Source organism: Chiloscyllium plagiosum, chromosome 34 (assembly GCF_004010195.1).
Source record: "Chiloscyllium plagiosum isolate BGI_BamShark_2017 chromosome 34, ASM401019v2, whole genome shotgun sequence".
NCBI lineage: Eukaryota > Metazoa > Chordata > Chondrichthyes > Orectolobiformes > Hemiscylliidae > Chiloscyllium > Chiloscyllium plagiosum.
The window spans coordinates 15,111,346-15,138,910 of NC_057743.1; the positions used below are offsets into that span (position 1 = coordinate 15,111,346).

The window sequence follows — 27,565 nt, forward strand, 5'->3', positions numbered from 1 at the left end:
GAAGAAATTGTTTAAACTACTTCATGAGTCAGTTACCAGAGTTAAAGTATTTGGCAAAAGAACCCCCAGCCCCATTATCTACAAATGCATCCTGTGGTCTGTCATAGCCTAGTTGATATCATAGGCTGCATCGCTGTGTAAAGGGCCATTTTGAAGTGATGGATAATCCCTCCATTGGTCCCTTGCTTTAGGAAATATGAAGGGAAAATAAAATTGTACATTAAATATCATTTAGTCTTGCCCACAGCAGGTACTGACAGGCAATTCATTCCACTTTACAGACAAAATAAAATTTTGATGGAGGCAGAAATATAATTGATAATTTCATCAGCCATGACCCAATCTCAATCCATTAACCACTTACTATTTTTAACCAATAGTGGGAAACAATCAGGAAATGAGTAGGAAAAGAGACTGTGTAGAACTGTACCAAGAGGCTCAGAAATTTCCTCAGCTTCATTTCCAGTCTGTGCTGAACTACAATAACACAGAAAATAAGACCAAGAATACACCACTGAATATGTTCTGCCATGTATTACAATTATGGCTTATCCGTAACCCAACTCCACTTTCCTGCCTGCTCTCCATATCCCTCGATTCCCATCAGTAACTGAGAATTTGTCCATCCCAATGGACTCCATTATTCAATCATGGAGTATCCACAAGTTAAATTTATCAGTTGTAACTTAGTGGCATTGCATTTTGCTTTGGAGGTTGCAGATTCATGTTCCATTCTACAGCCTGAAGTATCATGTTTGGACTAATGCTGATCGAGTCCTGAACAGTCAGAGGGGTCATCTTTTGGAGGAGACTGTAAATTGCACCTCCACCATTCTCTCAGGCACATATTGCCACAGAGCGCAGTCGAGGCCAGGATGTTAAATATCTTCAAGGCAGAGATTGAAGGAATTAAGGGCTATGGGGAGTGTGTGATGAAGTGCACTTGAAATGCCCATCAGCCAAGATTAAGTGGTGGAGTGGATTTGATGGGCTGAATGGCCTTACTTCCACTCCTATGTAAGGCATCTCATGGCATTCAGTCAAAAAGAAACTAGGGTAGAGCTCCCTGGAGTCCTGAGCAATGTTTAATCCCTTGGCTAGTATCACAATAAAACAATTAGCTGCTCATTACCACAACGCTGTTTATGTGCACACATTGCCTGTCTCATTTCCTACGTGACAACCAAGACCACACTTCCAAATAGAGGTGCCTTATAAAACACTTTAAAACGTCCTGAGGCTGTGAAAGCAGTTGAACAAATGCTGACTGATAGCAATTGGATTCTGCTTGCCTCGACTCAGGGAAAAGACGGAACCTCTAAAGGTCAATGGGCAGTGATCCCTGATGGAGGTACCTGGATATGACCACAAGAACGAGAATGGGCTCCAGCACTTCCATTTTAAAGTCACTTCCCGACACAGTTGGTCAAGACTCAGCCTTGAAGAAAAGAAATAGATCAGCCAGCAAACCAAGGCACCAGGTAAGGATTTCCCCACCTGTGCCTCCCAGCTGCCTCCTTCCTTCCAAAAAGCACCCTAGCAAGTTACCAGCTGAGGAAGATGGAGATTTTATTGTTAAGTTCAGAAATCAAAGCACTTTGTGAAAAATTGTGTCTCAAAGTTGGTGCAGTGTCACTCTGTCAGGTAATCATCCTGCTCCACATACCTTACCTGGTCTGAAATCAGAAAATCTTCTTCCCACCCACCCCTCCATGGAAGGGAGGATTTGGCAAATACTTTTTTTTCCCCTCATTAATACTCTTTCCAAGTGTTGTGAGCTGGATTCTGCAATGTTCATTTAACCCCTGGCTGGATAACATTTGTCTGGCAGGATATATTTAGGTTATGGTGGAGTAATGTCCTCATCTCCCACCCTCACCACCCCCACCCATAGTTCAGAGCATCAGACTAACCGGACACTCTGTGCATTGACTGCCACATTCATCTGGAAAGACAGTTTTCCAGACTCTCTCTCTTCAGTTGACCAGGTTTCTTTCTCTTTGTTAAGTAAATATTGCACACTCAGCTGGTACAAATGTCATTTACAAACAACACGCCACTTGCATGTGACATACTGGTCTTTCTTCGGATTAGAGTCCCATTTAGATTAGTGCGCTGTCAATTATGAGGGAAGATAGCGCGCCAGTCGCAGACAGGTACCTGGATTTCTTCAAAGGATTCCTCGATGTTGGTGACATGGTGCTGTTCGTGCAGAGCAGGCTCGTCGCAAAAGAAGCACACCAGGCATTTGTCGTTCAAGCAAAACAGCTTGACTTTGTCGTGGTCCTTACAAGGGAAGGAGTTCCTCTGGGCTTGCAGGATGGCGTCTAGGGGGAAAGCGCTGTACCTCTCCACGATATTAGACAACTTAAGGCTGGGGGAGAGCAAGGGGTCTCTGAACGTCCTCCTGCACTCGGGGCAGTCCCTGGAGCTGTGGTCCTGTCTGTTCCAATGTTCAGTGATACACTTCCTACAGAAATAATGTTCACAACCAAAGCTCACGGGGTCCTGGTAGATGCTGAGGCAGATAGAGCACAGCAACTCATCTTTGAGACCGCAAGCCATAAGAGCACAAAGAGTGGCGGGGGTTCGCACAGATCCGCTTGTAAACGAGGACCTGCCTGCTCTCTCTCTCTCTGGCCCGGTCTGATCCCAATGTCTCTGTGCGATCCTCCTTATTGCTGATCAATTTCATTCCAGGAAGTGTTCCTGCGGCCAGCACCAAACCGCCACCTCAGACAGAGGGGCGGCCGGCGTTTCGAGTAGGGGGGGGGGTTAAGAATCCACGGATTTCTTGCGATTTAGCCCCTTCAAGACATCCCTTCGCGTCATGTGCAGCTCAGATTGCGAAGGGAGCCCAGTCAGCTCCAATTCCCCCCAATGAAATGAGCGAAGAGTTCAGCTGCTGTGGACCTTTAAGGTGCGGGTTCCCCCTCTCCGAGGAAGTGGTTGTGCCTCGATTGTGTTATTGTGTTACATTCATGTTGCAATTCGCTACCTCCCCCCCCCCCAAAAAAAGGATAACGCAAATTCTTAATACCTGGTGCAGAGTGAGAATGTGAGGTTCGCAATGCCAGAGTATCCCCCCGGGAAAACGGTGCAAGACCCTTTGAACTTCACCGATTTTCTCCTCTCGCCTCAGGAGATTAATTAAAGAAAAAGCTCGAGCCAAGAGTCTGTCCATCCTTCTGCTTCCGAACCCCAAGGGGCAGTCTTCCTGCTGGTAGCAGATTGGGATGACTAACTTGCAGTTCGACTGTGAAGGCATCGCAGCCCAGCGCAATCAGGCAGCACGTGTCACTGAATCGAGCATTTCACCCTGGGTCTGCATTTTACTGAAAGTATTTAATGCCAACAAAGTAGACTTAAACGCAAGAAGCTGGCAATAACAAACAAAGGGGGGCGGGTAAAACCCTAAATAGCAATTATCACGTCCAATTTGACGAGGAATTACCTGACGTGGTTCTAAATTTACCTCCTACAAGTTAAAATCTGATTTCTTCATTTGAAGATTTAATTTGAGTTAATAGTCTCAGTTTAATGTTCTCTGTTCCCGTAAGCATCTTTCACACCTACCTTGGGAACACCACCCCCTGCAAGTTCCGCCCCCAAGCTACTCGCCATCCTGACTTGGAGATATATGGCCATTCCTTCAGTGTCACTGGGTCAAAACCCTGGGATACTTTCCCTAATGGTCAAAAATCACACAACACCAGGTTATAGTCCAGTAGGTTTATTTGAAAACACTAGTTTTTGCAGTGCTGCTCCTTCATCGCGTATAAAAAGCAGCACTCTGAAAGTTAGTGTTTTCAAATAAACCTGTTGGACAATAACCTGGTGTCATGTGATCTTTGACCTAGTCCAACACCTGCATCTCCACAGCATGGCTTCTTTAATGTTATTATGCATCTACCTACAGCACATGGACTGCAGCAGTTCGAGAAAGCAGTTCGTTACCACCTTCTCATGGGCAACAAGAGACAGCACAATAAATATTGGCCCAGCCAACAACACCCACATTTTGGGAATGAATAAATTAAACTCTTCGGTGCTGCCATTCCAGACTGAGTAGTCCAAGTTTAGAGTCATAGAGATGTACAGCATGGAAACAGACCCTTCGGTCCAACCCGTCCATGCCGACCAGATATCCCAACCCAATCTAGTCCCACCTGCCAGCACCCGGCCCATATCCCTCCAAACCCTTCCTATTCATATACCCATCCAAATGGCTCTTAAATGTTGCAATTGTACCAGCCTCCACCACATTCTTTGGCAGTTCATTCCATACACGTACCACCCTCTGCATGAAAACGTTGCCTCTTAGGTCTCTTTTATATCTTTCCCCTCTCACCCTAAACCTATGCCCTCTAGTTCTGGACTCCCCGACCCCAGGGAAAATACTTTGTCTATTTATCCTATCCATGCCCCTTATAATTTTGTAAACCTCTAAAAGGTCACCCCTCAGCCTTCAATGCTCCAGGGAAAACAGCCCCAGCCTGTTCAGCCTCTCCCTGTAGCTCAGGTCCTCCAACCCTGGCAACATCCTTGTAAATCTTTTCTGAACCCTTTCAAGTTTCACAATATCTTTCCGATAGGAAGGAGACCAGAATTGCACACAATATTCCAACAGTGGCCTAACCAATGTCCTGTACAGTCGCAACATGACCTCCAAACTCCATACTCAATACTCTGACCAATAAAGGAAAGCATACCAAACGCCTTCTTCACTCTCCTATCTACCTGCGACTCCACTTTCTTACTTCTTTCATTGTAACTCAGAATGCAGAGAAAAATCTTATCACACTTGATAGTCTCCCCGGTTTCTTGCTGATCAGAAGTCGTCATGCTAGCCAATCCCACAGTCCAAAGATGTGCAGGTTAGGTGAATTGGCCATCCTAGTGTTCAGGAGTGTGTAGATTAGGTGCATTAGTCAGGGGTACATTTTATTTAGATTAGATTAAATTCCCTACAGTAAGGAAACAGGCCCTTCGGCCCAACAAGTTCACACCGACCCTCTAAAGAGTAACCCACCCAGACCCATTCCCCTCCCCCTCCCTTATATTTACCCCTGATTAGTGCACCTAACATTTAGCATGGCCAATTCACCTGACCTGCACATCTTTGTACGTGGGAGGAAACTGGAGCACCCGGAGGAAACCCATGCAGACACAGGGAGAATGTGTAAACTCCACACAGACAGTTGCCCAAGGCTGGAATTGAACCCAGGTCCCCGGCAGTGTGAAAGAGCAGTGCTAATCACTGAGCCTAATGTGTGACAATAGAGTAGGTGTATGGGTCTGGGTGGGTTACTCTTCGGAGGGTTGGTATGGACTTATTGGGCCGAAGAGCCTGTTTCCACACTGTAGGGGTTCTAAAAAAAAGTATTGTGTCCAGGCACACTGGCTCAGCTGATTAATATTTTATTTCAATATTTTCATGCTCCATTGTTTGGCAGTTGCTGATTGATGTTCAGCAAAAAAGGATGAGGGTTGGATAGTGCAATTTTGTTGTGGAACCTCATGACCTTTCTTATCTAGAAGGCACATTTTATAAGCTGTAAACCTTAATTAGTTGGCCCAACAGGATTCCTTGCCATAGAAAGCGATAAATATTTTTCTAGCTTATAGCAGACAATAAACTATAGCAGACAATAAACAATCAGGAAGCCTGTTTTGCTTCGGTAACATGCACATGCATGTTGTAGTCCGAAACTATGGATAGATTAAATACAGAAAGGATGTTCCCAATGACTGGGGAATCCAGAACCAAAGGGTTACAGACCAAAGGTACAGGGTTTACCATTTAAAACTGGGTTAAGGAGAAAGTGATGACCCTGTGAATTCTCTGTCACAGAAAGTAATTGAGGCCAAACTATTGAATGATTTCAAAAAGGAGTTAAATATAGTTCTTAGAGCTGAAGGGATCAATGGGTGTGGGCAGAGAGGGGGAACAGTGTACTGAGTTGCATGATCAGCCAAGATCATATTGAATGTGAAGAGACAGTGTTCCCTTTTCTCTTCCTTCACCAAACATTTTCAAGTTGGTGTGGGACAGAAATAAGTAAATGTTTCCCCACAATATGCATTAAACATAAATTGGTCAACTGTGGGTGTGAAGTATAATATATTGTGATGCATAATGCTGTTGGATGGAGCAATTTATCTTTTCCTGTCCGTTATTTTTCATGTGACCATGTGTAACATTCAAGGGTCAGATATTGCATAATCTAAATGCAAAGTGAATTTCCTCAGCTCATCCCAAACAAATCATCTTAAAAGGCCTTAGCTACTGTACAATTTTGCACAATCTTCACTCTTGTAATATTGCTGAATGGATCAAATTCATTTTAATCATTCAAGGGATGTATATGTTACTGGCTAGGCCAATACTTATTCTCCATCTCTAATTATTCTGATGAAGGTGATGGTGAGTTGTCTTCATGAACTGCTGCAGTCATTGACATGTAATGGCAAATTATGGGCATTTTTCATGCTGTAGGTCTGTAGTCATGAGAAACTGCACTGTGGGTACAGGACACACACACAAAATGACCCCACCGCCCGTGGCTGAACGTTTTAACTCCCCCCTCCCTTTCTCCCAAACACATGCAGATCCTGGGCCTCCTCCATCACCAAATCCTTGCCACCTGATGACTGGAGGAAGAATGCCTCATCTTCCAACTTAGGACACTCCAACCACATGGGCTCAATGTGAATTTCACCAGTTTCCTCATTTCCCCTCCTCTCACTTTATCCCAGATCCAACCTTCCAACTCAGCACTGCTCTCTTGAACTCTCCTACCTGTCCATCTTCCTTCCCACCTATCTGCTCCACCCTCATCTCTGACCTATCACCTTCACCTCCACCATCATCTAACTATCGCATTCCACCTTCCCCCCACAGGCCAGCCCCCTCCCATTTATTTCTCAGCTCCCTTGGTTGACAAGCCTCAATCCTGATGAAGGGCTTATGCTTGAAACGTTGATTCTCCTGCTCCTTGGATGCTGCCTGACTGGCTGTGATTTTCCAGCATCACTCTCTTGACCCCGTAAGTTATACCAGTTAGGCTGCAGCAGTTCTACATGGCAGCTCACCACCATTTTGTGAAGGCCAATTAGACACGGGAAAAGAATATTTGCCTTACAAGTGATACTCACATCAATTAATGTTTACAAAATGTCCACTTGTAAAAGTCAAATTAGTTTAATTTAGGAAGAATATTGCTTGCTATTCTACGTATCTCTAACTCTTTACATTAATCATCAAAGCTAATACATTTCAGACATAAATCATTGCTGAGTATTAATATTTCATAAATAATCCTAGTCAGTCCACCTCCCCAGACAAGTCAGCAAAGTAGCATGACTGGGAGATGAAGTTGCCAGAGTGGTCTTTGCTGGATTGTTCTGGGATTCTCAAAAGATTGAGTGAAATGACTTTCTCATGACAGTAGACATTATGACTCAGTGATAAAGTGAGAAAGAACTGGGAATAGCTTTGGACTGGTTTCTGTAAAAATTCCAATTCTGTGAAGTATGAATATAATGTATAAACACAGCATTGGCTGTGTTACAAAATAAAGAGCAATGATGGAGGGTTGGTTTTGGAAATGAAAGCCTGTGCCACAGGGATCGGTGCTGGTATCCTTGCTGTTTGTTATGTACATTAACTACTCGGATTTTTGTTATGCATATTAATGACTCGGATGTGAATGTAGAAGTTATAATTAATAAGTTTGCAGATAACGCAAAACTCTGTGGTGTTGTTGATAGTGAGGAGGATGTTCTCAGACTACAGTCTGATGTTGATCAGCTGGTAAACTGAGCAGAGCAGTGGCAGATAGAATTTAATCCCAATAAGTGTGAAGTGATGAATTTTGGGAGGTATAGTAAGGAAACGATATACACAATGAATGGTACATCCCTATTGAGTACAGAAGAACAAAGGGACCTTGGTGTACAAGTCAATAGATCTGTGAAGGTGTCAGCACAGGTAGACGGGGTGGTGAAGAAGGTGCATAGGATGTTTGCCATCATTAGCTGGGGTTTAGAATATAGGGGCAAGGACATTTTGTTTCAACTTTATAAAGCATTAGGCCGCAGCTGGAATACTGTGTACAATTCTGGTCGCCACACTATTGGAAGGGCATGATTGCCCTGGAGAGTGGGCAGAGGAGACTCACCAGGATGTTGCCTGAGATGAAAAGTCTCAGTTATGAGGAGAGACTGGATAGGCTAAATTTGCTTTCCTTGGAGCAGAGGAGGCTCGGGGAGGTAGACAGAAATATGAGAGGCATAGAAAGAGTCAATCGAGAGAATCTCTTCCCCAAAGCAAACGTGTCTAAGACCAGATTGCATAAGTTTAAGGTGAGGTGCAAGTGCTTTAGAGAAGATCTGAGAAATTTTCTTTCAACCAGAGGATGGTGCGAATGTGCTGCCTGGAAGGATGGTGGAGGCAAGTACTATCAGAACATTTAAGAAGCATCTGGAGGAGTACTTAAAATGCCAAGGCATATTAGACCATGAACAAGTGCAGGTAAATGGGCATAGTGTAGTTTGGTGCTTGTTGTTGGCATAGACACGGTGGGCCCAAGGGGCTGTTTCTGTGCTATATGATTCTATGAGTCTGTTATTTAATATAATCATTGCTGACTAAATTATGTTTAGTTGACATGACCTGGAGGAGCTGCTATTGGACTGGTGGGGACAAAGTTAAAAATCACACAATGCCAGGTTATAGTCCAACAGGATTATTTGGAAGCTCTAGCTTTTGGAGCACCGTTCCTTCATCAGGTGGTTGTGCAGGTTAAGATCATTCTCACAGAATCTATAGCCAAAGGAGTCCAGTGCCTTGGAGATGTGATAGAATAAACAATCTTAGATGAAAACTTTTCTAATGGGATATGCTGGTTTAGTTGAAGTTGAGTTTAGTTTGTTACAGTAAAAATCTTCAAACGTTATCTGTTGTGTGAACAGTCACTAGAAATTCAACTGTCTTTTAAATGTTACTACTGTTAATGGATATTGCACTGAAGCTTATACAAAGAGTCAGATAAAATTATATGGTTCAAGGTTAACATTAGAACCTAAGGAACAGAAGCTAGAGAGATGCTTTGACCTGTCCAGCCACTCCCATCTTTTGTACAGTCAAACATTTAATATTAACTGCACTTTCCTGTCTGCTTCCCCCATAAAAGCTTAACTCCCTGGTCAACTGTAGGAAAAATAAAAATGTTTTAAATTAAACTTATTGCAAAATCAGATTCTGTAGAGTACGTGTAAGGATTTAAGCTTCATAAATAAAACACATTTTTGTAAGAAGCTGATGGACAAGGTCTGGCCTTGAGGAGCACAAGATAACATATCTGTGTATGTAATGCATAAATAAGAGGGCTGCTGGAATAGCCCCAGGGCTTGTGTGATCTACTATTCACTTCGCTGTTAATACTTAGCTATTTAGGAATATATTCCATCTCAGCAATCCATTTTCAGTGCCATGGGTAGCTAGAAAATGCCATACAATTAGCTTAGCAGTTTGATTAAACCATTAAACTGGAGTCACTTTGATTACTCAGTGAGTAAATGCAGTGCCAAATGTTTGAACTGTTCAGAACCATCTACAACACATTGGCCCACATTCACCACTCTGACTTGGGGGTGGCAACGCTTGCACAATATTGTTGGCCTTCGTGTGGCAACATCAGAGTGGGTAAATGTCTTGATCCTTTTCAACATCCAGTAACCTCTGCTGAATTAGCCCAGTTTGTAGGCAGCAGCAAGGCCAGGTGTGGGTATGACTGCAATGCAGTTCCTCACATTGTGCTCTTGAAGAAGGGCTTATGCCCGAAACGTCGATTCTCCTGTTCCTTGGATGCTGCCTGACCTGCTGCGATTTTCCAGCAACACATTTTCAGCTCTGATGTTGGGGTGACCCAACCACCCTCAGTGAGCCCCCTCCCCACTCCTACCCCACCAATGGGCCTAGTCAAAAGTGAGTTAACTGCTCACAGTTGAAAGGAAGAGATGTGAGGCGTCACAGTGTAGTGGACCATGAGTGCAAATTGGCCTTATCATTAAGTTCCAACATCAGCTGCAGCCACTATCCCAGAAGGAAAATTTGGTACAAATACAATGGCTGTGAACATACTGATGTGCTGTTTTGAAGTATTCAAGGTGAACTAGATCAGAATGCATCATTCACAAGCCTTACTAGTTTTCCCCTTCTGCAATGGCCATGCTTGGAGCCTGTCCTGGATGTGAAAGCAAAACAAGAAAGCCCCTAGGCCACCTTTACACACCATTGAGCAAACAGCACAGATGCCACTGTCTCACGTCTGGGAGCAAGAAGCATCACTGTCCTCTTAGCTCCATGACTTTCCCCAAGAAGACAAACATTCAAACGAAAAGGCTTCTGAATCCAAACTTCCAGTGTCAATGATACCCTTCCACCGCTTGTCTTATCTTAGAAGACTCCTCCACAAAGAATGATACATTTTGGATCATAAACACAAGTTCTGAATAGTGTGGACAAAATTACTTTACACAGAGGTATTGAACATGGAGATTGAGCTCCCTCAAGAACAGTGCAGCTGATCAGAATAGTGAGTGATCCTTTCCAGACATATGCTCTTGATTTTATCTTTTTAAAAAAAAATTGGCCATGTGGCAGATTCATCACTGGTTTTATAATTCAGAAGTTTAACTAACTAATCTTGTACAGAGAGGCTCCATTTAGAAAGTACTAGCTGTAAACCTGAGTGAGTGAAATCTCAATGTATGCAATGTAGTCATCAACATAATTATGCCACAATTTACTCCAGTGCCCATGTGTGTGAGAGAGAGGAAATCAGCCATTGTTGCTATTTCTGGTCAGTCTTCATTCAGTCCTGTGGGGAACTGCAAGTGTATGAGAAGCAGGTTAGATCAGAATCCAGCTTAACTGTGATCTCCCTAGCACTTGAATAAGCTGACAACACTTATTAAACTCACAATGACAAAAGACTACTTGTGGTTGCCACTGACCACAAGACTGTACCTGAGCAAAAAAAATTGCCTTCAGAAAAAGTGTGGAAAATCAGAGGAAGAAGGATAGGTACAATAAAATTACTGGCCTAAGAAGGAATTTTGATCATCTCAAAGTCCAAGTGATATGAAAGGAGCAAATGGGTGAGTGATTTAACTGCTTTCACATTTGCACTTGGATTAATGGTCACTCTGTTCTGTCAGATTTTTGATTACTTCATAAATTTTTGTGGATAGAGCAACAAATCACTTAGCAACCTGATTCTAAAAATGGAGTCTGTTCATCATCACATTATGAAGGAGAGGTGTTATAAGATCTGAACGCAAAGTCAAACCAGCAAAAAACTGGACATGATTTGATTTGATTTGATTTGTTTTATTGTAGTCACACGTACCTAAGTACACGTATCCCCTGCTATCCAAAAGTAGAGCGTTCCGATGAAACCTTTCATAAACCAAAATGGCGTGAAGTGAAGACACACTAATTTATACTGAAAAAATTTTGCCTTTTCTCATAAAAACGAAAATTCTCTTTGGATTTCTTTCGGTCAGTACAAACAGGTACTAATGTAGGTCTTTCATAAACGTGAAGTGGAGTAAAGCTAATTTTCAAAAAGCGGGGAATACCTGTACAGTGAAAAGTTTTGTTTTACAAACAGCACAGACAGATCATGGCAAACAAGGACATGCAGATCATTGGGTGCTTGGACAGAGTGAGATATACAAAGTTACAGCTACACAAAGCAAGATCAATATTAGCAAATCAACATTATTTGAAGTCAGAGAGGTCCATTCAGCCGTCTAATAACAGCAAGGAAGAAGCTGTTCTTGAACTAACTGGTGTGTGTGTGTTCCTGGTAGTGGGTGTCATATCTTCACACTCTTCCCTAGGAAGTGTAAGGGATTGCAGTCTGCTTAGTACAAAACAGGCTCTGATGTGAAATTGCTTCACACAGCTATAGCTGTATTAATATCAGTGGATTTTGTAGTTTGCACCATACAGTGAGACAGTTTTCTGGGTTCCTCCAAACTGTTCAATGAAGGACAGCAATCCAAATTGCACAGAATGTTGAGCTAGAATTTGGAGGTGGAGCGAAAGCTTCTAATTACCAGGAATGCCTGGAGCAGAGTTTAGATGCTGCATCTTCTGAGTCCGAAGTAGGAATCCTAATACAGGGTCAAAGACACCATTTATGAAATCTGGACAAAGCCACAATACTTAGAATGTCACTGTGGTCCATCACCATCTGTTTGCGATGCACAAGCATTTAGCAACTGCCTGGTGATTTGGAGCTTTAAACTCACATTTACAAAAGCTACTTATATACTTTGGAAAATTGCTCGAGTAGCAATAACAACTGCCTACATTACATTTGGTGGATCAATATATTTTTAATCTAGTGCAGTAAATCTGTCATCATAATCAATGCCTTCAATCATTTTGCTGCATAGAGAATATTTCTTCAGGGGTTATAGAATCTCCTGATCCAAATATCAAAGATTTCAATTATGCATTTGGGCTTTTTATTCTTTTGGCGTCTGTGTCTCTGACTACTGTTACAAGCGTCTTCTTAATCCTTACATTCAGAAGAGAGTCCACACAAGCTCCAGTATTTAAGTTAATGTGATAATAAATCTAAGAGAATGAACAAAATACTTGCTTCTGGTATTGGTTCTATACCCTACCTCTGCATAGACCTCCTGATGTCTGCAAGAAGTAGCAACACAAAATACAATAGGAGATCTTGTTATTTAGGCTTTAATTGCAATCTAAATTCCATTGAACATAAGTAAATAAGCAAATGAACAAGAGTAATTATATTCAAAATGGATTTCTGAGCTGTCTCAGTGTCAAATAATGAATAGTTCTGTGACTATTCTGAGCTACATTTTACAATATTAGTCTTTACATGATTTAATTTTGTTTTCTATTCCCAAAAATTATTGAAGTGAATGGTTAGCTAATTAGAGTCATAGAGATGGACAGCACGGAAACAGACCCTTCGGTCCAACTCGTCCATGCTGACCAGATATCCCAATCCAATCTAGTTCCACCTGCCAGAACCCGGCCCATATCCCTTCAAACCCTCCCTATTCATATACCCATCCAGATGCCATATAAATGTAGCAATTGTACCAGCCTCCACCACTTCCTCTGGCAGCTCATTCCATACACGGACCACCCTCTGCATGAAAAAATTGCCCCTTCAGTCTCTTTTATATCTTTCCCCTCTCACCCTAAACCTATACCCTCTAGTTCTGGACCCCCCCACTGCAGGGAAGAGACTATCCTATCCATGCCCCTCATGATTTTATAAACCCCTATAAGGTCACCCCTCAGCATCAAATGCTCCAGGGAAAACAGCCCCAGCCTATTCAACTTCTCCCTATAGCTCAAATCCTCTAACCCTGGCAACATCCTTGTAAATCTTTTCTGAACTCTTTCAAGTTTCACAACATCTTTCCGATAGGAAGGAGACCAGAATTGCAAGTAATACCCCAAAAGTGGCCTAACCAATGTCATGTACAGCCCCAACATGACCTCCAAACTCCTGTACTCAATACTCTGACCAATAAAGGAAAGCATACCAAATGCCTTCTTCACTGTCCCATCTATCTGTGACTCCCCTTTCAAGGAGCTATGAACCTGCACTCCAAGATCTCTTTGTTCAGCAACATTCCCCAGATCCTTACCATTAAATGTATAAGTTCTAAAAAGATCTGCTTTCCCAAAATGCAGCACCTCGCATTTATCTAAATTCAACTCCATCTGCCACTTCTCAGCCCAGTGGCCCATCTGATCAAGATCCCATTGTAATCTGAGGTAACCCTCTTTGCTGTCCACTACACCTCCAATTTTGATGTCATTTGCAAACTTATTAAGTATACCTCTTATGCTCATATCCCAATCATTTATATAAATGACAAAAAGTAGTGGACCCATCACCCATCCTTGTGGCGTTCCACTGGTCACAAGCCTCCAGTCTGAAAAACAACCCTCCACTACCACCATCCTCTGTCTTCTACATTTTAGCCATTTCTGTATTCAAATGGCCACTTCTCCCTGTGTTCCATGAGTTCTAACCTTGCTAATCAGTCTCCCATGGGAACCTTGTCAAATGCCTTACTGAAGTCTACATAGATCACATCCACCACTCTGCCCTTATCAATCCTCTTTATTTCCTCTTCAAAAATCTCAATCAAGTTTGTGAGATATGATTTCCCACGCATAAAGCCATGTTGACTATCCATAATCAGTCCTTGCCTTTCCAAATACATGTACATCCTGTCCCTCAGGGTTCCCTCCAACAACTTGCCCACCACCGATGTCAGGCTCACTGGTCTATAATTCTCTGGCTTGCCCTTACCACCCTTTTTTTGTGACAAATGCCACAGTTACTCTAACTGAAACAAACACAGAGAATACTGGACAAACTGAGTGGTATTGTGGTTCAGTGGTTAGCGCTTCTACCTCACAGTGCCAGAGATTTAGGTTCAATTCCACCCTTAGATGATTGGCGGTTTGAAGTTTGCATATTCTCCCCATGTCTGCATAGGTTTCCTCCCACAGCCTAAAGATGTACACTTTACTTGGTTTTACCATGCTAAATTGCCCCTTCAGGTCCAGGGATGTGTAGGCTAGATGGTTCATGGATTGGATATGCAGGGTAGAGGGCTATGGAGGGTGGGTCTGGGTGGGACACTCTTCCAAGTGTTGATGTGGACTCCATGTACCAAATGGGAGAAAGTGAGGACTGCAGATGCTGGAGATCAGAGCTGAAACATGTGTTGCTGGAAAAGCACAGCAGGTCAGGCAGCATCAAAGAAGCAGGTGAATCGACGTTTCGGGCATAAGCCCTTCTTCAGAAATGGTCTACTTCCACATTTAAGAAATCTTTGATACCAGGTATGGCAGCATCTATGGAAAAAGGAATAGAGTTATGTTTCATGTCCAGAACTCCAGACATTCTCCTGAACTTCAGTTCTGAAGAATAGTCACACTGGATTCAAAACATGAATTCCGCTTTCTCACTATTGTTGCTGTCAGATCTGCTGATTTTCTCCAGATTTCTCTAAATTTGTTTCTAGCAGTATTTGTCTTTATTAGACCCTTCAACTAAACTTGTTGAACAGCTCCAGGCTAATAAGTAACTTGAGTTCCCAAACTGCTATTGACGTTTTGTTCAATTTGCATAATACTAACTAAGCTTAATGAAACTACCAACCAGAACATAATCATAAATCTTCGTACAATATAGTTTAGCTTGCAGCTTTGTTTCTTTTTCAAGCAGTTTCCCTACATGAACAAAATTTTACATTGAATTAAATTGGCATTTCATTTCTAGTGGAGAGTTGGTTTTTATTTTTAATGCATCTCACTGAATTGTAGAGACCAATAGTACTTACTCAGGGCAGTGTCTTCCCATTTTTTGGACTAATTCCAAAAACGAGTGAGGTGATTTCAGAGGAACCCTATTGGGCTCTGAAAGCCAGTGGGAATTTCCAGAATCAGGCACCTGGAGTCACCAGTGGGGTTTGGACCCTGACCAAGGAAGTCCCAGCCCCTAAAAGCTACAGGCTGATCAGAGGCCATGGCTACTGCTGTTACAACACCATGAGAAGGTCCCAATGTGAAGCAGAAGTGTTGATGGGGAGAGAGGTCTTGAAGGTGGTGGAAAGATCTCAAAAGTGGGGGAGGTGGGGATTCCGAGAAAAGCGGTTGGCTTGAGCAAAGTATGAAGGGGAGGAGCTTCTCAATGGCAACCCTGCACCCTACATCCAGACCACCGAGTGTGCATTGCATCAGATTACCTGACATACTGGCTTACCAGAGGTGTGGCCAACTCCATTTCATCCCACCAGTTGGCTGAAATAATTATATACCCGGCAGGAATTGGCCCTTAACTGACCATTTAACGTCTTCAGTTGGCAGCGAGACAGTATGGTAAAGTTGGGATCTTCCTTTCTGGGGTGTACCCTTGTCACATATGGTGAAAAGCTATCAGATATCTTCATTCTCCTAGCTGACATGCAGGGTCAGTGAGCTTATGGTGCATGAGCTGTTGAGTGTTGTAGTTCTTTTCATGTTTTAACTGTGATCCCTGGCAGATATGTGTGTGAGGCAGTGTCTTTGTTGTGCATGTAATCTTATATTGGGCACTACAATGACACTAATTGCGCACCAGGCATCTGCTAATTTCAGTGTTCAAAAAGCATGTCTCTTTAAGGGTAAACCTGAACAGCTAAACCTGATAAAGAGTCTTTAGACTTTGTACTTAAGAGCATGAATTCTATTTACAGAGAGATGAGCACCATGGGACTGGGATGTAGTATTTTCACGTCCAATTCCATTTTGATATACCCCCCTCCCTCTTTCCATTCCCTTCCTTTTTGTTACTGTTGCAATTTATCTGCTTAATTTGCCAGATGGGTGATCTTTGGTGGCTTAATTTATAAAAGAGCTGAGTTACCCACCCTTCTTTACACTTTTGTAATTGTTGCTCTGCACCTTGTGAGCAGTTCTTGTAGCTTGTTGTTGTTTTAATTGGATGATTTGGCAGTGGACTTTTTTTTAAAGACAAAGAGTTGAGTTCTTCCCGAGTGGGTAGTCAGCTTCTGGAACAATCCTGAAGGGAAAGGTGGAAACTGATGTTTGTATAAACCTTTGATGTAACTGTAAAGCCCTTGTAAAATGTCTGAAAGTCTGATATTGGTCTGTGAAACATTGAAGAACCCATGTGACAGTCCTCTGAGGTGGCACTCCTGAAGCTTTGAGTAGGTAGTGGTACGTTGTCTGGTGGCATACAAACTTCTTTAGCATTGGAGCCAGTTTCTCTCGAGCTGCCCACTGGAGCTGACCTCAGCAACCATCCCTGTCCAGGCTGCTTATGTCAGCCTTGACAATATTTTATTGCCGTCCCTCGGCCACAAAACTTCCCTTCTCTCCTGGGACAGAAGCTCCTTTAGGATGACAACACTGCAGCAACATGGTGGGTGAGGGGGGATGATGAGCAGAGGTTGGATGATGCTCCTGACTTGCAGCAAGTGAAGTGCTGTCCACTGCCTCTTAGATGTAGTGCCTGATGCTAGAGCCTGGAACGTCCCAACAAGAGGGCAGACCTTCTTGCCAGCACCACATAACGTTTGGTATGAGACTTGCACATGATTTGGAATAAGCTAAGAACTTAATCACACAGGAAACAAGCCCGACCCTGCCGTCTCACAAAGAAATAACCTTTTCCTTTTCAGCCCGACTCTACACTCAGTCTCGAAAAATAAATATTCCACCCATCATCACTGATACCAACTGGAGCGCTTTCTGTAAAAACTGTGTAATACATGAAAGTGTAGTGATTGTAACGAGGTCAGCCATGTGGACCCCATAGAATATGAGTTCCCGGATTGGGTCTGTTAACCTGGTCCAATAATGGAGTCCTAGCTGACAGATATAAACAGGAGTGTTGGGGCTTCTGTTTATCTCGGAGCTGGCTCTGAGCTAGCTAGGTCAGTGTCGTGTACTGTGCACATTAAATAAAGGATGACTTGGTGACGGGATACCAGTCTTCCAGGAGATATTTCAGAAAGCACACCTCACAATGGATCCCACTGTATACACTGCAACAGTGTGATTTCAACATCATATTTATCATGACATTTGCATTTGCAATCGAAGTTCTAGTTTGCCAGCTAATCCTCATACATTATCAAGTAAAATACTGTGGACAATAAGATTCTAAAGTGCTTTCTCAAAGCTCCCTCAATGCCTGACACAACCTTCAACTTTCTTTGATCACAAGAGAGGAGTTTACTGAGTTCTCCCAGGTATTTCAAATCACTAAAGACTTGTATCGCTAAAGGGAAATACGACAAAGCAGAGGATGCTCTTGTACCTGAGGACCTCAGTTCCTATTGTCTTTATTAGACACACGTCCTGAATTTGCTCCTGAAAGTGAACCATCAAAGGGAATCACTTTAAATTTGATCTGCATAGGTGAACACTCATTGGTCACTGTCAATGTGCCCAAACATGCCAGCACCAATGGGAAATGACTTTACAAAGTAACATTTAACATTGAAATGCCACTCTACCCTGATTTCAAAATACAATGTTTATTAAAAGGAGCTTCCAATGTACAAGTCAATATGTTCATATTTGCCACTGTTAAAAAACAAGTGATCTATGTATGCCAGCTGTCATATCTTTAAATTTTCCAGGGCACTATTCAACCAATTAAGTACTTTAAAAGTGAGATCACATTGTAATGGAACTAATCATGGCAGTAATTCATTAAAGAGCAAAAAACAACGGGAAAGGTTCCCAGAAAATATGATATTTTTACCAGGATAAATGCTGGTAAAGCATGGGAGCTGACCTCCACTACCATCTCTTCCCAGGTTGCTTTTGCCAGTCTTTATAAACCTTTATTGCCATCTGTAAGGCAAAGAAACTCCCTTCTCTCCTGGGACAACTTTCAGGAGTACCTTTCGGGTAGCAACAGAGCAACAACATCTGCAGAGTTGGGGGCAGGGGGTAAATGATGAGCAGAGGTTGGATGATGCTCCTGGCTTGCAGCAAGTAAAGTGTTGTCCACTGCCTTTCAGATATAGTGCGCAATGCTGGAGCCTGGAATGTCCTGACAAGGGGGCAGACCTTCTTACCTGCACCACATAACATTTGGCCTAACCCTCATCCCAACCCTAACCTCTCAACCTTTTCCTAAAATGTGCTTCAGACATTTTCTCTCCGAGTGAGAGGAAAGACAGAATCCAGGTTTTAAGATTACATCCAAAAACCTGTGTCTCCTCCATATTGCACTCATGTTCACTAATATGATACAGTCAGGCCTCTGAAATGGGACTTGACCTTTTGATTTAGAGATGAGAATGTCACACTGAACCAAGGCTGAACTGGTGGGGTCCTACACTTGCATCAATTACTCCGTTTGTACAAGTGAGGAGATGTTAAGCTGTGCAGCATAGGGGAGGCAATGGCTGTTAATCCAGAGATCCAGGGAATGTCTGGGGACCTAGGATGGAATCTCGCCATGGCAGATAGTGGAATTTGAATTCAATAAAAATCTGGAATTAAGAGTCTGATTATGACCATGAATCCATTTTCTCTTTCTTGGTTAGGAAAAACCCACCGGGTTCACTAATGCCCTATCGGAAAGGAAATTGCCATCCTTACCTGGTCACTCCAGACCCACAGCAACTTGGTTGACCCTCAGCTGCCCTCTGAGCAATTAGGGACCAGCAATAAATGCTGGCCTAGCCAGGGACGCCCTCACCCCATGAATGAATTTAAAAATATATTTACAGTTTTGGTTACCAAGGGACTCAAGACAATATTTACAGCAGGAAAACTATGTTAGGAGAAAGTGTACACGGTGAAATGCAGCAACTGAGTTCTGTGGAATGCTTTGAACAACTATACTTTGACAGGAGGTGGTTGAGAAGAAACATTGAAAAAGATATGTAAGATATTAAGCAGCATAAATCAATCTGGGAGTCGTACTAGTCAAGGCAAAGAATAATCAAGGTGTCCAGATGGATTGATGCTTGTTGAAAATTCAGGTTATGATTGGCATCCAAAACAAAATATTCACATAAAAGAGGGATCAACATTGGCAGTGCACTTCATATGTTAAGTGTATAAAGGTTTGGATTTGTTTAAGATTCTTCCAGAGTAGATGGACTATAATGGGCCAAATAGCCTCTGCCATCTGTATATCTTCTGAACTCTGATTTTTCATTTTTATATGCAAAGGTTTTTTTGAAAAAAGGTTCGCTATGAATCCTAAGTCCACTGACAAGTATTGCATACTGAGCAGTGTATCTATCTATGCAGCTTTCGTGAAACCCGGGAAAGTAGCATGTCTAATATGAAGAGAGAAAAAGAATCATACAGGGAATAAAAAACTATAGTAGTCCCCATTCAACTGAGTTATTATTCTGAACAATATATTATGCAGGATTCGTAGGTTGGCTGGTTTGCAACTAATGGATTGACCTGAAATTGACAAGCATGGTCTTGGTGAAAGGAACAAATGCAGCTTTCAATTAAGCTGTTGTCACCAGGCTCTTAGACACAGATGTTGACATGCCGCAGTGTACTGAGGGGAAAGATGACAAACTCACTCTGCCTTTTAGTACCAAGAGGGCCAGCATCAATGCTTGGATCACTGCATGTTGACTGAACTGTACAGAGGAAAGCTTTGTACATTGCATCTGAAGAAATTCTTTGACAACAGAATCTCATATAAAGCTGCATTTCAACTGTGAAAAGAACTTTGATGTGGAATAACATTAAAGTAATGCTTAACCTAGGCAGTATTCTATTTTTTCATATTCTGGCAATCAAAAGCATTTTTCTTCTAAATTTACTTTGATCTGCATTTTGGTTTCTTCATTCATTTGCCCATTATTATTCATTTATCTCCTAAAAATTTTATCTCTTTGTTGAGAATTGCTCTAATATTCTCTCTCTACCATTTTGCCTCAGAGTTGCCAACACTGGTTGGACATAAAATCCCTGCAGCATGGAAGCAGGCCATTCAGCTCACATCAACTCTCCAAAGAGCATCCCACCCAGACCCATCCCATTCCTGTAACCCAGTATTTCCCATGACTAATCCACCTAGCCTGCACACTAGGAGCAAATTAGCAATGGCCAGTCCACCTAATCTGCATATCTTTGGAATGTGGGAGGAAAGCTGAAAAATGGATTGCTGGAAAAGCACAGCAGGTCAGGCAGCATCCAAGGAGCAGGAGAATCGACGTTTCTGGCATAAGCCCTTCTTCAGCATCTGCAGTCCTCACTTTCTCCTAATGTTGGAGGAAACCAGAGCACCCAGACGAAACCCATGCAGATACAGGGAGAATGTGCAAACTCCACACAGACAGTCAGGTTTGTTTGCTGTATAGAGTTAAACTTCAAATATTTTGTTTGTTTCTTCATATGTTACTGTACAGAATCAAACTGCTTTAGTCTTTATGTATGTAAGGATATTTTATGCATAAAGTATATTGTTGAAATTTTAAAAACTCATTTCTGTGCAACAGGGGTCAGCTAATTCAGTACAAAGGAGAGATCAAACCTTTAACTTGCTGATCTGTAGGATTCAGACGCACCTTTCCTATCCTAACAATTAGATTCATAGAGTTTTTAGAATTTTTAGAATACAATAGAATCCCTACAGTGTGAAGACAGGCCCTTCGGCCCAACAAGTCCACACTGACCCTCCAAAGAGTAACCCACCCAGACCCATTCCCCCTACCCTATTTTTACCTCTGACTGATACACCTTACTTGCACATCCCTGAACACTGTGGGCAATTTAACATGGCTGATTCACCTAACATGTACAGCATGGAAATAGACCTTTCAGTCCAACTTGTCCATGCCAATCAGATATCCTAAATTAATCTAGTCCCATTTGCCAGCAACTGGTCCATATCCCTCTAAACCCTTTCTTTTCACATACCCAATCAGGTGACAATTAAATGTTATAATTGTACTAGCTTCCACCACCATCTCTGGCAACTCACTCCATATATGCACCATCCTCTGCATGAAAACGTTGCCCCAGAGATTCCTTATAAATCTTACCCCCTCACCTTAAACCTAAGCCCTCTAGTTTTGGACTCCGCCAACCCAGGAAAAGACCTTATCTATTTACTCTATCTGTGCCCCTCATGATTTTATAAACCTCTATAAGGTCACCCCTCAGCCTCCCATGCTCCAGGCAAAACAGTCCCAGCGTATTCAAACCCTCCAACCCTGGGAACATCCTTGTAAATGTTTTCTGAACCCTTTCAAGTTTCACAACATCCTTCCTATAGCAGGGAGACCAGAACTGAATGCAGTTTTCCAAAAGTGGCCTAACCAATGTTCTGTACTACCACAACATGACCTCCCAACTCCTATACTCAATGCATTAACCATTAAAGGCAAGCATACCAAATGCCTTCTTCACTATCCTATCTACCTGTGACTCCACTTTCAAGGAACTAAGAACCTGCACTCCAAGGTCTCTTCGTTCAGTAAAATCTTACTATTAAGTGCATAAGTCCTGCCTTGATTTGCCTTTCCAAAATACAGCACCGCACATTTACCTAAGTTAAATTCTATCTGCCACTCCTCAGCCTATTGGCCCATGTGATCAAGATCCCATTGTACTCTGAGGTCACCTTCTTCTTTGTCCATTAAACCTCCAATTTTGGTGTCATCCGCAAACTTACTAACCATGTTCAATTCCAAATCCTTTATATAAATGATGAAAAGCAGTGGACCCAGCACCAATCCTGTGGCACACTGTTGGTCACAGGCCACCAGTCTGAAAAGCAACCCTCCGCCACCTCCCTCTATCTACTATTTCTGAGCCAGTTCTCTATTCAAATGGCTAGTGATCCCTGCATTCCATGTCATCTAACCTTGTTAACCAACTTACCGTGAGGAACATTGTTGAATGCCTTAATGGGGCCATTTAAAGATACACAAGATTTAACGAGAATGACCATAATCAAAGTTTTATATTTTCTTGTTAGATTTATGTACATAATTATGTTCTGTCCTTTGTGAGAATGTAACATGTCTTGTCATGACCTATTTTTGTCATGTCACTGCCTTGGTTGCAACAGATGCTGGCCTAGCTAGTGATGACCAGATTCTGTGAAATAATGAAAAAAAGACATGTCTCTGTGATCAGCCAGTTCTAATCAGATTGGAAACTGAAATAAGACAAATAAATGTAGTTGCTGGAAGTCTGAAACGAAAACAGAAATTGCTGGAGAAACTCAATGGGTCTAGCAGCATTTGTAGAGAGAGGGAGCAGAGTTAACATTTTGACCCTTCAGAACTGAGAGGCTGAGTTTGCCTTAGCACCATTATACCAGTACGTTGCGGTCTATTCCCCTGTCTCCTGTCACCAGTATCAAGACATACTCTTTGCCAGTTCTGTTTTCGTAAGGCCACACAACTAGCTAATGTCTTGCTTGAGATGATAACAAATCCTCTTATCATTTTAAAAGCCTTAGTGAAATCTTAGTGAAATACAGCTATACAGAATAGAAAGGAGCCTGTGCAGCAGTGCCAAATGGTTAGTACCCAGTTTGAATTAATGTCTTCAGCAGAGGATAATAAGGGAAATATTAGCAAAATTACTTCAGGGTGTGTTATCTATAATAGAACCAGAGATATCCATTTCAGATAAAATAAAAATAACTGCTCCAACCTATAAAGGATGAAAAACTTATTTCAATGCAAAACATTGAACATACTAAAAGATCACCATTCATTAAATCTGTCTGAGCTTGCAGATTGATTAAGTTGCTCAGTTGGTATGCACATCACAAATTATGGTGTGGAGCTATATTAAATCATGGAATGGAATGGACACAAAGTCATTGCAGTGGCTTGGACCGATATGCAGAACCGGAGAATTTAACCGTCATCTTCATTAAAGTCATTCCACTTCCAACTCTGCCAAGCCAGTCACAGCTCCACATAGTTATGGCAATCAAGGGAGACACAATTTTAGAACATCTAATATTGAGGTCTGTCCCACCTCTGATAAATAGGAAGAGGTGGAGGCATGCATTTGCTTTTCTGTCATTTTGCTAAGAGATTAATCAATAGAAATATAGAGCATGGTTATCAGATGGCTGTTGTGGTGCAGTGGTAGTGTTCCTACCTCTGGGACAGGCCATTCAGATTTAGGTCCCATCTACTCCAGATTTAGGTCCCATTCAGATTTAGGTCCCATCTCTGAGTGGGTTGATTAGGAAAATATCTACACTGTGATCATTGTATGCCTAAAGTAAAACAAAATGGGATTTACAGACATTTTTGTGAATGTGTTCTAATCTGCTCTCTGTGCCTGAAGATCTGAAATCGAAATTTTGATCTGATGTAACTTTTTCCATTGCTGTCAGAAGCCTGGAAATCCTGACCCAACAGCACTGTAGGCACATTTCTCAAGACAGCAGCAGCTCTTTCTCAAGGACACCTAGGGGTGAGTAATAAATGCAAGCTTTATCTGAGACAGCCCCATCCCGTCAATGAATAATAACAAAAAATGGCATTGCGACCTCACATTGGTATCTTCTTCTGTGTCCCATGCCAGGCAGGAGTGATCAGGTTACTACTTCAATGTTTGCGTTTGCTGGTGAAAGTTCATTGAAAACTGTAAATTTTAACATCATAAGACACTAAATTAATAGAAAATGGACTGTTGCACCAGGTGTTTTGTGTTTCCACTAACCCAGAGTCAAATAGAAGGCAGAAGCTGATACAAGGGGGAACAGTTACCTTGACAGGTCTTTAAGATGCCATAATAAAATAGAAGATGCAGAAAACACTCAGTCTCTGTGAAGACAGAATTAAGTCCAGGTCAAGAACTTGGCATGTTGTTCAGCTCTTTGAAACAAAAGTAAACTCACTTTAAATTTCCTTAAATTGTTTTAATTGGCTACCTTTTGGGAAAATAGCTGGGGCGAGGAGAGGTCTTACAATCTGATAGTTATTAAAGAATTCCACGTTCATCCCCATGCTCATTGCTACGGGGGAACCAGTTCCACCACAGAACACACCAGATGGCCTCCATCTTTAGAGATCGCCATTTCCCTTCCCATGTGGTTGAAGATGCCCTCCAACGCATCTTATCCATATCCCGCACCTCCGTCCTCAAACCCCACCCCTCCAACCATAACAAGGACAGACCCCCCCTGGTGCTCACCTTCCACCCTACCAACCTTCACATTAACCGCAACATCCGCTGACATTTCCGCCACCTCCAAATGGACCCCACCACCAGAGATATATTTCCCTCCCCGTCCCTTTCTGCTTTCCGTAAAGACCGTTCCCTCTGTGACTACCTGGTCAGGTCCACGCCTCCCAACAACCCACCCTCCACTCCTGGCACCCTCCCCTATCACCGCAGGAATTGCAAAACCTGCGCCCATACCACCTCAACTCACCTCCATCCAAGGCCCCAAAGGAGCCTTCCACATCCATCAAAGTTTCACCTGCACATCCACTAATATCATTTATTGTATCCGTTCCTCCCGATGTGGTCTCCTCTACATTGGGAGACTGACGCCTTCTTGCAGAGTGCTTCAGGGAACATCTCCGGGACACCCGCACCAATCAACCCCACCGCCCTGTGGCCCAACACTCTGCTGAGGACATGCAAGTCCTGGGCCTCCTCCACCACCACTCCCTCACCACCCAACGCCTCGGAATACTTCAACCCCAGGGCGCATTTCCCCCCCCCATCGCTTCTTGATCAATGGTTTTAATGCCTGATCTAAAACTGGCCAGACAGCAATTGTATTGTTTTCTGTTAAATATTAAGCTTTTTTGAAATATCTTAAACAAAATCACTGATGACATCCCAAGCGACCAATTGCTATAATATCCTTCTTTGTTCTTCTATTCACTGTATTTGCAGACTCTGACATAGTTGACCATAGCCCAATCCTTCTCCATAGTCACAGCCAGAGGATCTCCTGCAATGATTTCTCTTCCCGCCAGAAATGATTAGTTCTGCAGTCTTCCTGAGATCTTTCCTCCATTCCCTCTTATTTCTAATTTACGTGTTACTCTTTTATGTAATCAACTGAGAACACACTAGTTTCCAAAAGTACATTGTAATATCCAGCTCCACACAAGAACATAAAACCTTAAGCCATAGTTCAGAAATAGGCCATTCAGCCCATCAAATCTGCTCTGGCATTCAATGGGATTATGGCTGATTTGATAACCCTCAAATCCACTTTCCTGTCTTTTCTCTGTAACCCTTGATTCTCTAATAGATTAAAGATGTATATGTCTCAGCCTTGAACATAAAATTCCAACAGATTTACGATCGTCAGAGAGAAGAAAACCCTTCTCATCTATGTCTTAAATGTGTGATACCTCATTCTGAGATTATGCCCTTTGGTCCTAGACTCTCCCACAAGGGGAAACAACCTTGCCACATCTACCCTGTCCAATCCCCTAAGAATCTTGTATGTTTCAATATAATCATTACTCATTCTTCTAAACTGCAATGAGTACAGGCCAAACCTATTCAACCTCCTCCATACTGGTGACAGCCCAGTGAGGTTTCTTTGGACTGCCTCCAATATAGTCTATCTTTCTTCAGGTAAACATTCAAAACTCAAAAATGGAGTAATCCAGCTGTGATCTCATCTGTGCCTTGTACAGTTTTACTAACTTTTATACTTCATTCTCTTTGAAATAAAGGTCAACATTCCATTTGCCTTCCCTAACACCTTGCTGAACTTGGTTGCTAGTTTTTTGTGGTACCTGGATGAGAACTCTGAAATCCCTTTGTTCTGTAGATTTCTGCAAGTCTTCTCCGTTTAAATAATATGCAATTCCTTGTTTCTTCCTGCATAAACTCACACTTTCCCATACTATGTTCCATCTGCCAAGTTTTCTTTTACAACTTGTTTAATTTGGTTAGGACCTCCTTTGTGTCATCCTCACCACTTGCCTTCCCAACTATTTTTGTGTCATCCACAAACTTAGTTATGGTACATTTGCTTTTCTCATTCAAGTCATTAATATATATTGTAAATAACTGCGGTCCCAGCAATGATTCCTGATGCACACCACTCGTTACAAGTTGCCAGTTGAAAATGCCCCTTTTACCCCAACTCTCTGTCTTCTATTCTTTAGCTAAATCTATGCTATCCATGCTAATATACCATCTCCAACACCATGAGCACTTAACTAAGTAGCCGAATGTATGGTACCTTATCAAACGCTTTCTGAAAATCAACCTCACTGTTGTATCCTCTAAGTCTCTTCACTGCTTGGATGTTGTCAGGCTCCTCAATTCATAGATGATCCATAATTTCTTCCATTTGGACATTGTCATGATTGAAGTCATTGAGTTGAATCTTTTTTTTGGTTGTGTCAGTGTTGTAGAGTCCCATGGGTGTTTCTTGTCATAATGCCAGGCAAATTCTCTCACGCATCTGACCAAACACATTTCATTAACTGCCCACGCCATCCCTCTGGCACGTCTCCTGCCTAAGGCTTGCCTCATCTTATCATGTGCCATTCCCAGAACAACTCTCCACTCACTGGACATCCGCTGAAAGGCTGGCAACCCTGGGTCCTGTGCCCTCTTTAAAAGCCTGTTGTGCACCTGGACAAATGTTAGTGCTCTGCAGGTGCCCCTCACCAGCAACAACCACAAAACCACCTTGCTCACAGCACATGGTTGGCATTGCTAACTGATCCTTTCACATGCAATGCCCTTTTCTCAGTCAGGTAATTGATTATACAATTCCCAACAGGCAATTTTATTTAGAACCAGTGAAAGTGGGTAGTGGCCGCAGTTCACCCCCACAGTGCAAACCAAATGCTGGCATGATGACCAATGACTATCCTATCAGGATGTTGCCGGGTATGGAAGGCTTAATATAAAGAAAAGTTGGATAGGCTGGGACTTTTTTCACTGGAGTCTAGAAGGCTGAGTGGCGACCTTATAGAAATTCAGAAAATCATGAGGGGTAAAAATAGACTTAAT

At 42.4% G+C, this 27,565-nt stretch overlaps 2 protein-coding genes across 5 annotated transcripts in view; one reads left to right on the forward strand and one right to left on the reverse strand.

Moving 5' to 3' along the window:
* The window catches only part of trim62.1 (tripartite motif containing 62, tandem duplicate 1), an 80,720-nt gene extending 77,415 nt beyond the window's left edge, over positions 1-3,305 (reverse strand). Inside the window, exon 1 of one of the 2 annotated variants that reach the window (XM_043675620.1) lies at positions 3,041-3,305. In XM_043675620.1, the coding sequence (XP_043531555.1) occupies positions 3,041-3,268 (228 nt within the window). In that variant the 5' untranslated portion in view covers positions 3,269-3,305. Of the gene's footprint in view, positions 1-2,160 lie in introns of both variants that reach the window. The other variant, XM_043675619.1, reaches the window with a different exon arrangement.
* Positions 1,291-27,565, forward strand: part of LOC122540226 (zinc finger protein 362-like) — a 98,123-nt gene continuing 71,848 nt past the window's right edge. For 2 of the 3 annotated variants that reach the window (XM_043675628.1, XM_043675622.1), the window contains exon 1: positions 1,291-1,481. The gene's annotated coding sequence lies outside the window, so the exon portion shown is untranslated. Of the gene's footprint in view, positions 1,482-23,954; positions 24,035-27,565 lie in introns of all 3 variants that reach the window. The other variant, XM_043675626.1, reaches the window with a different exon arrangement.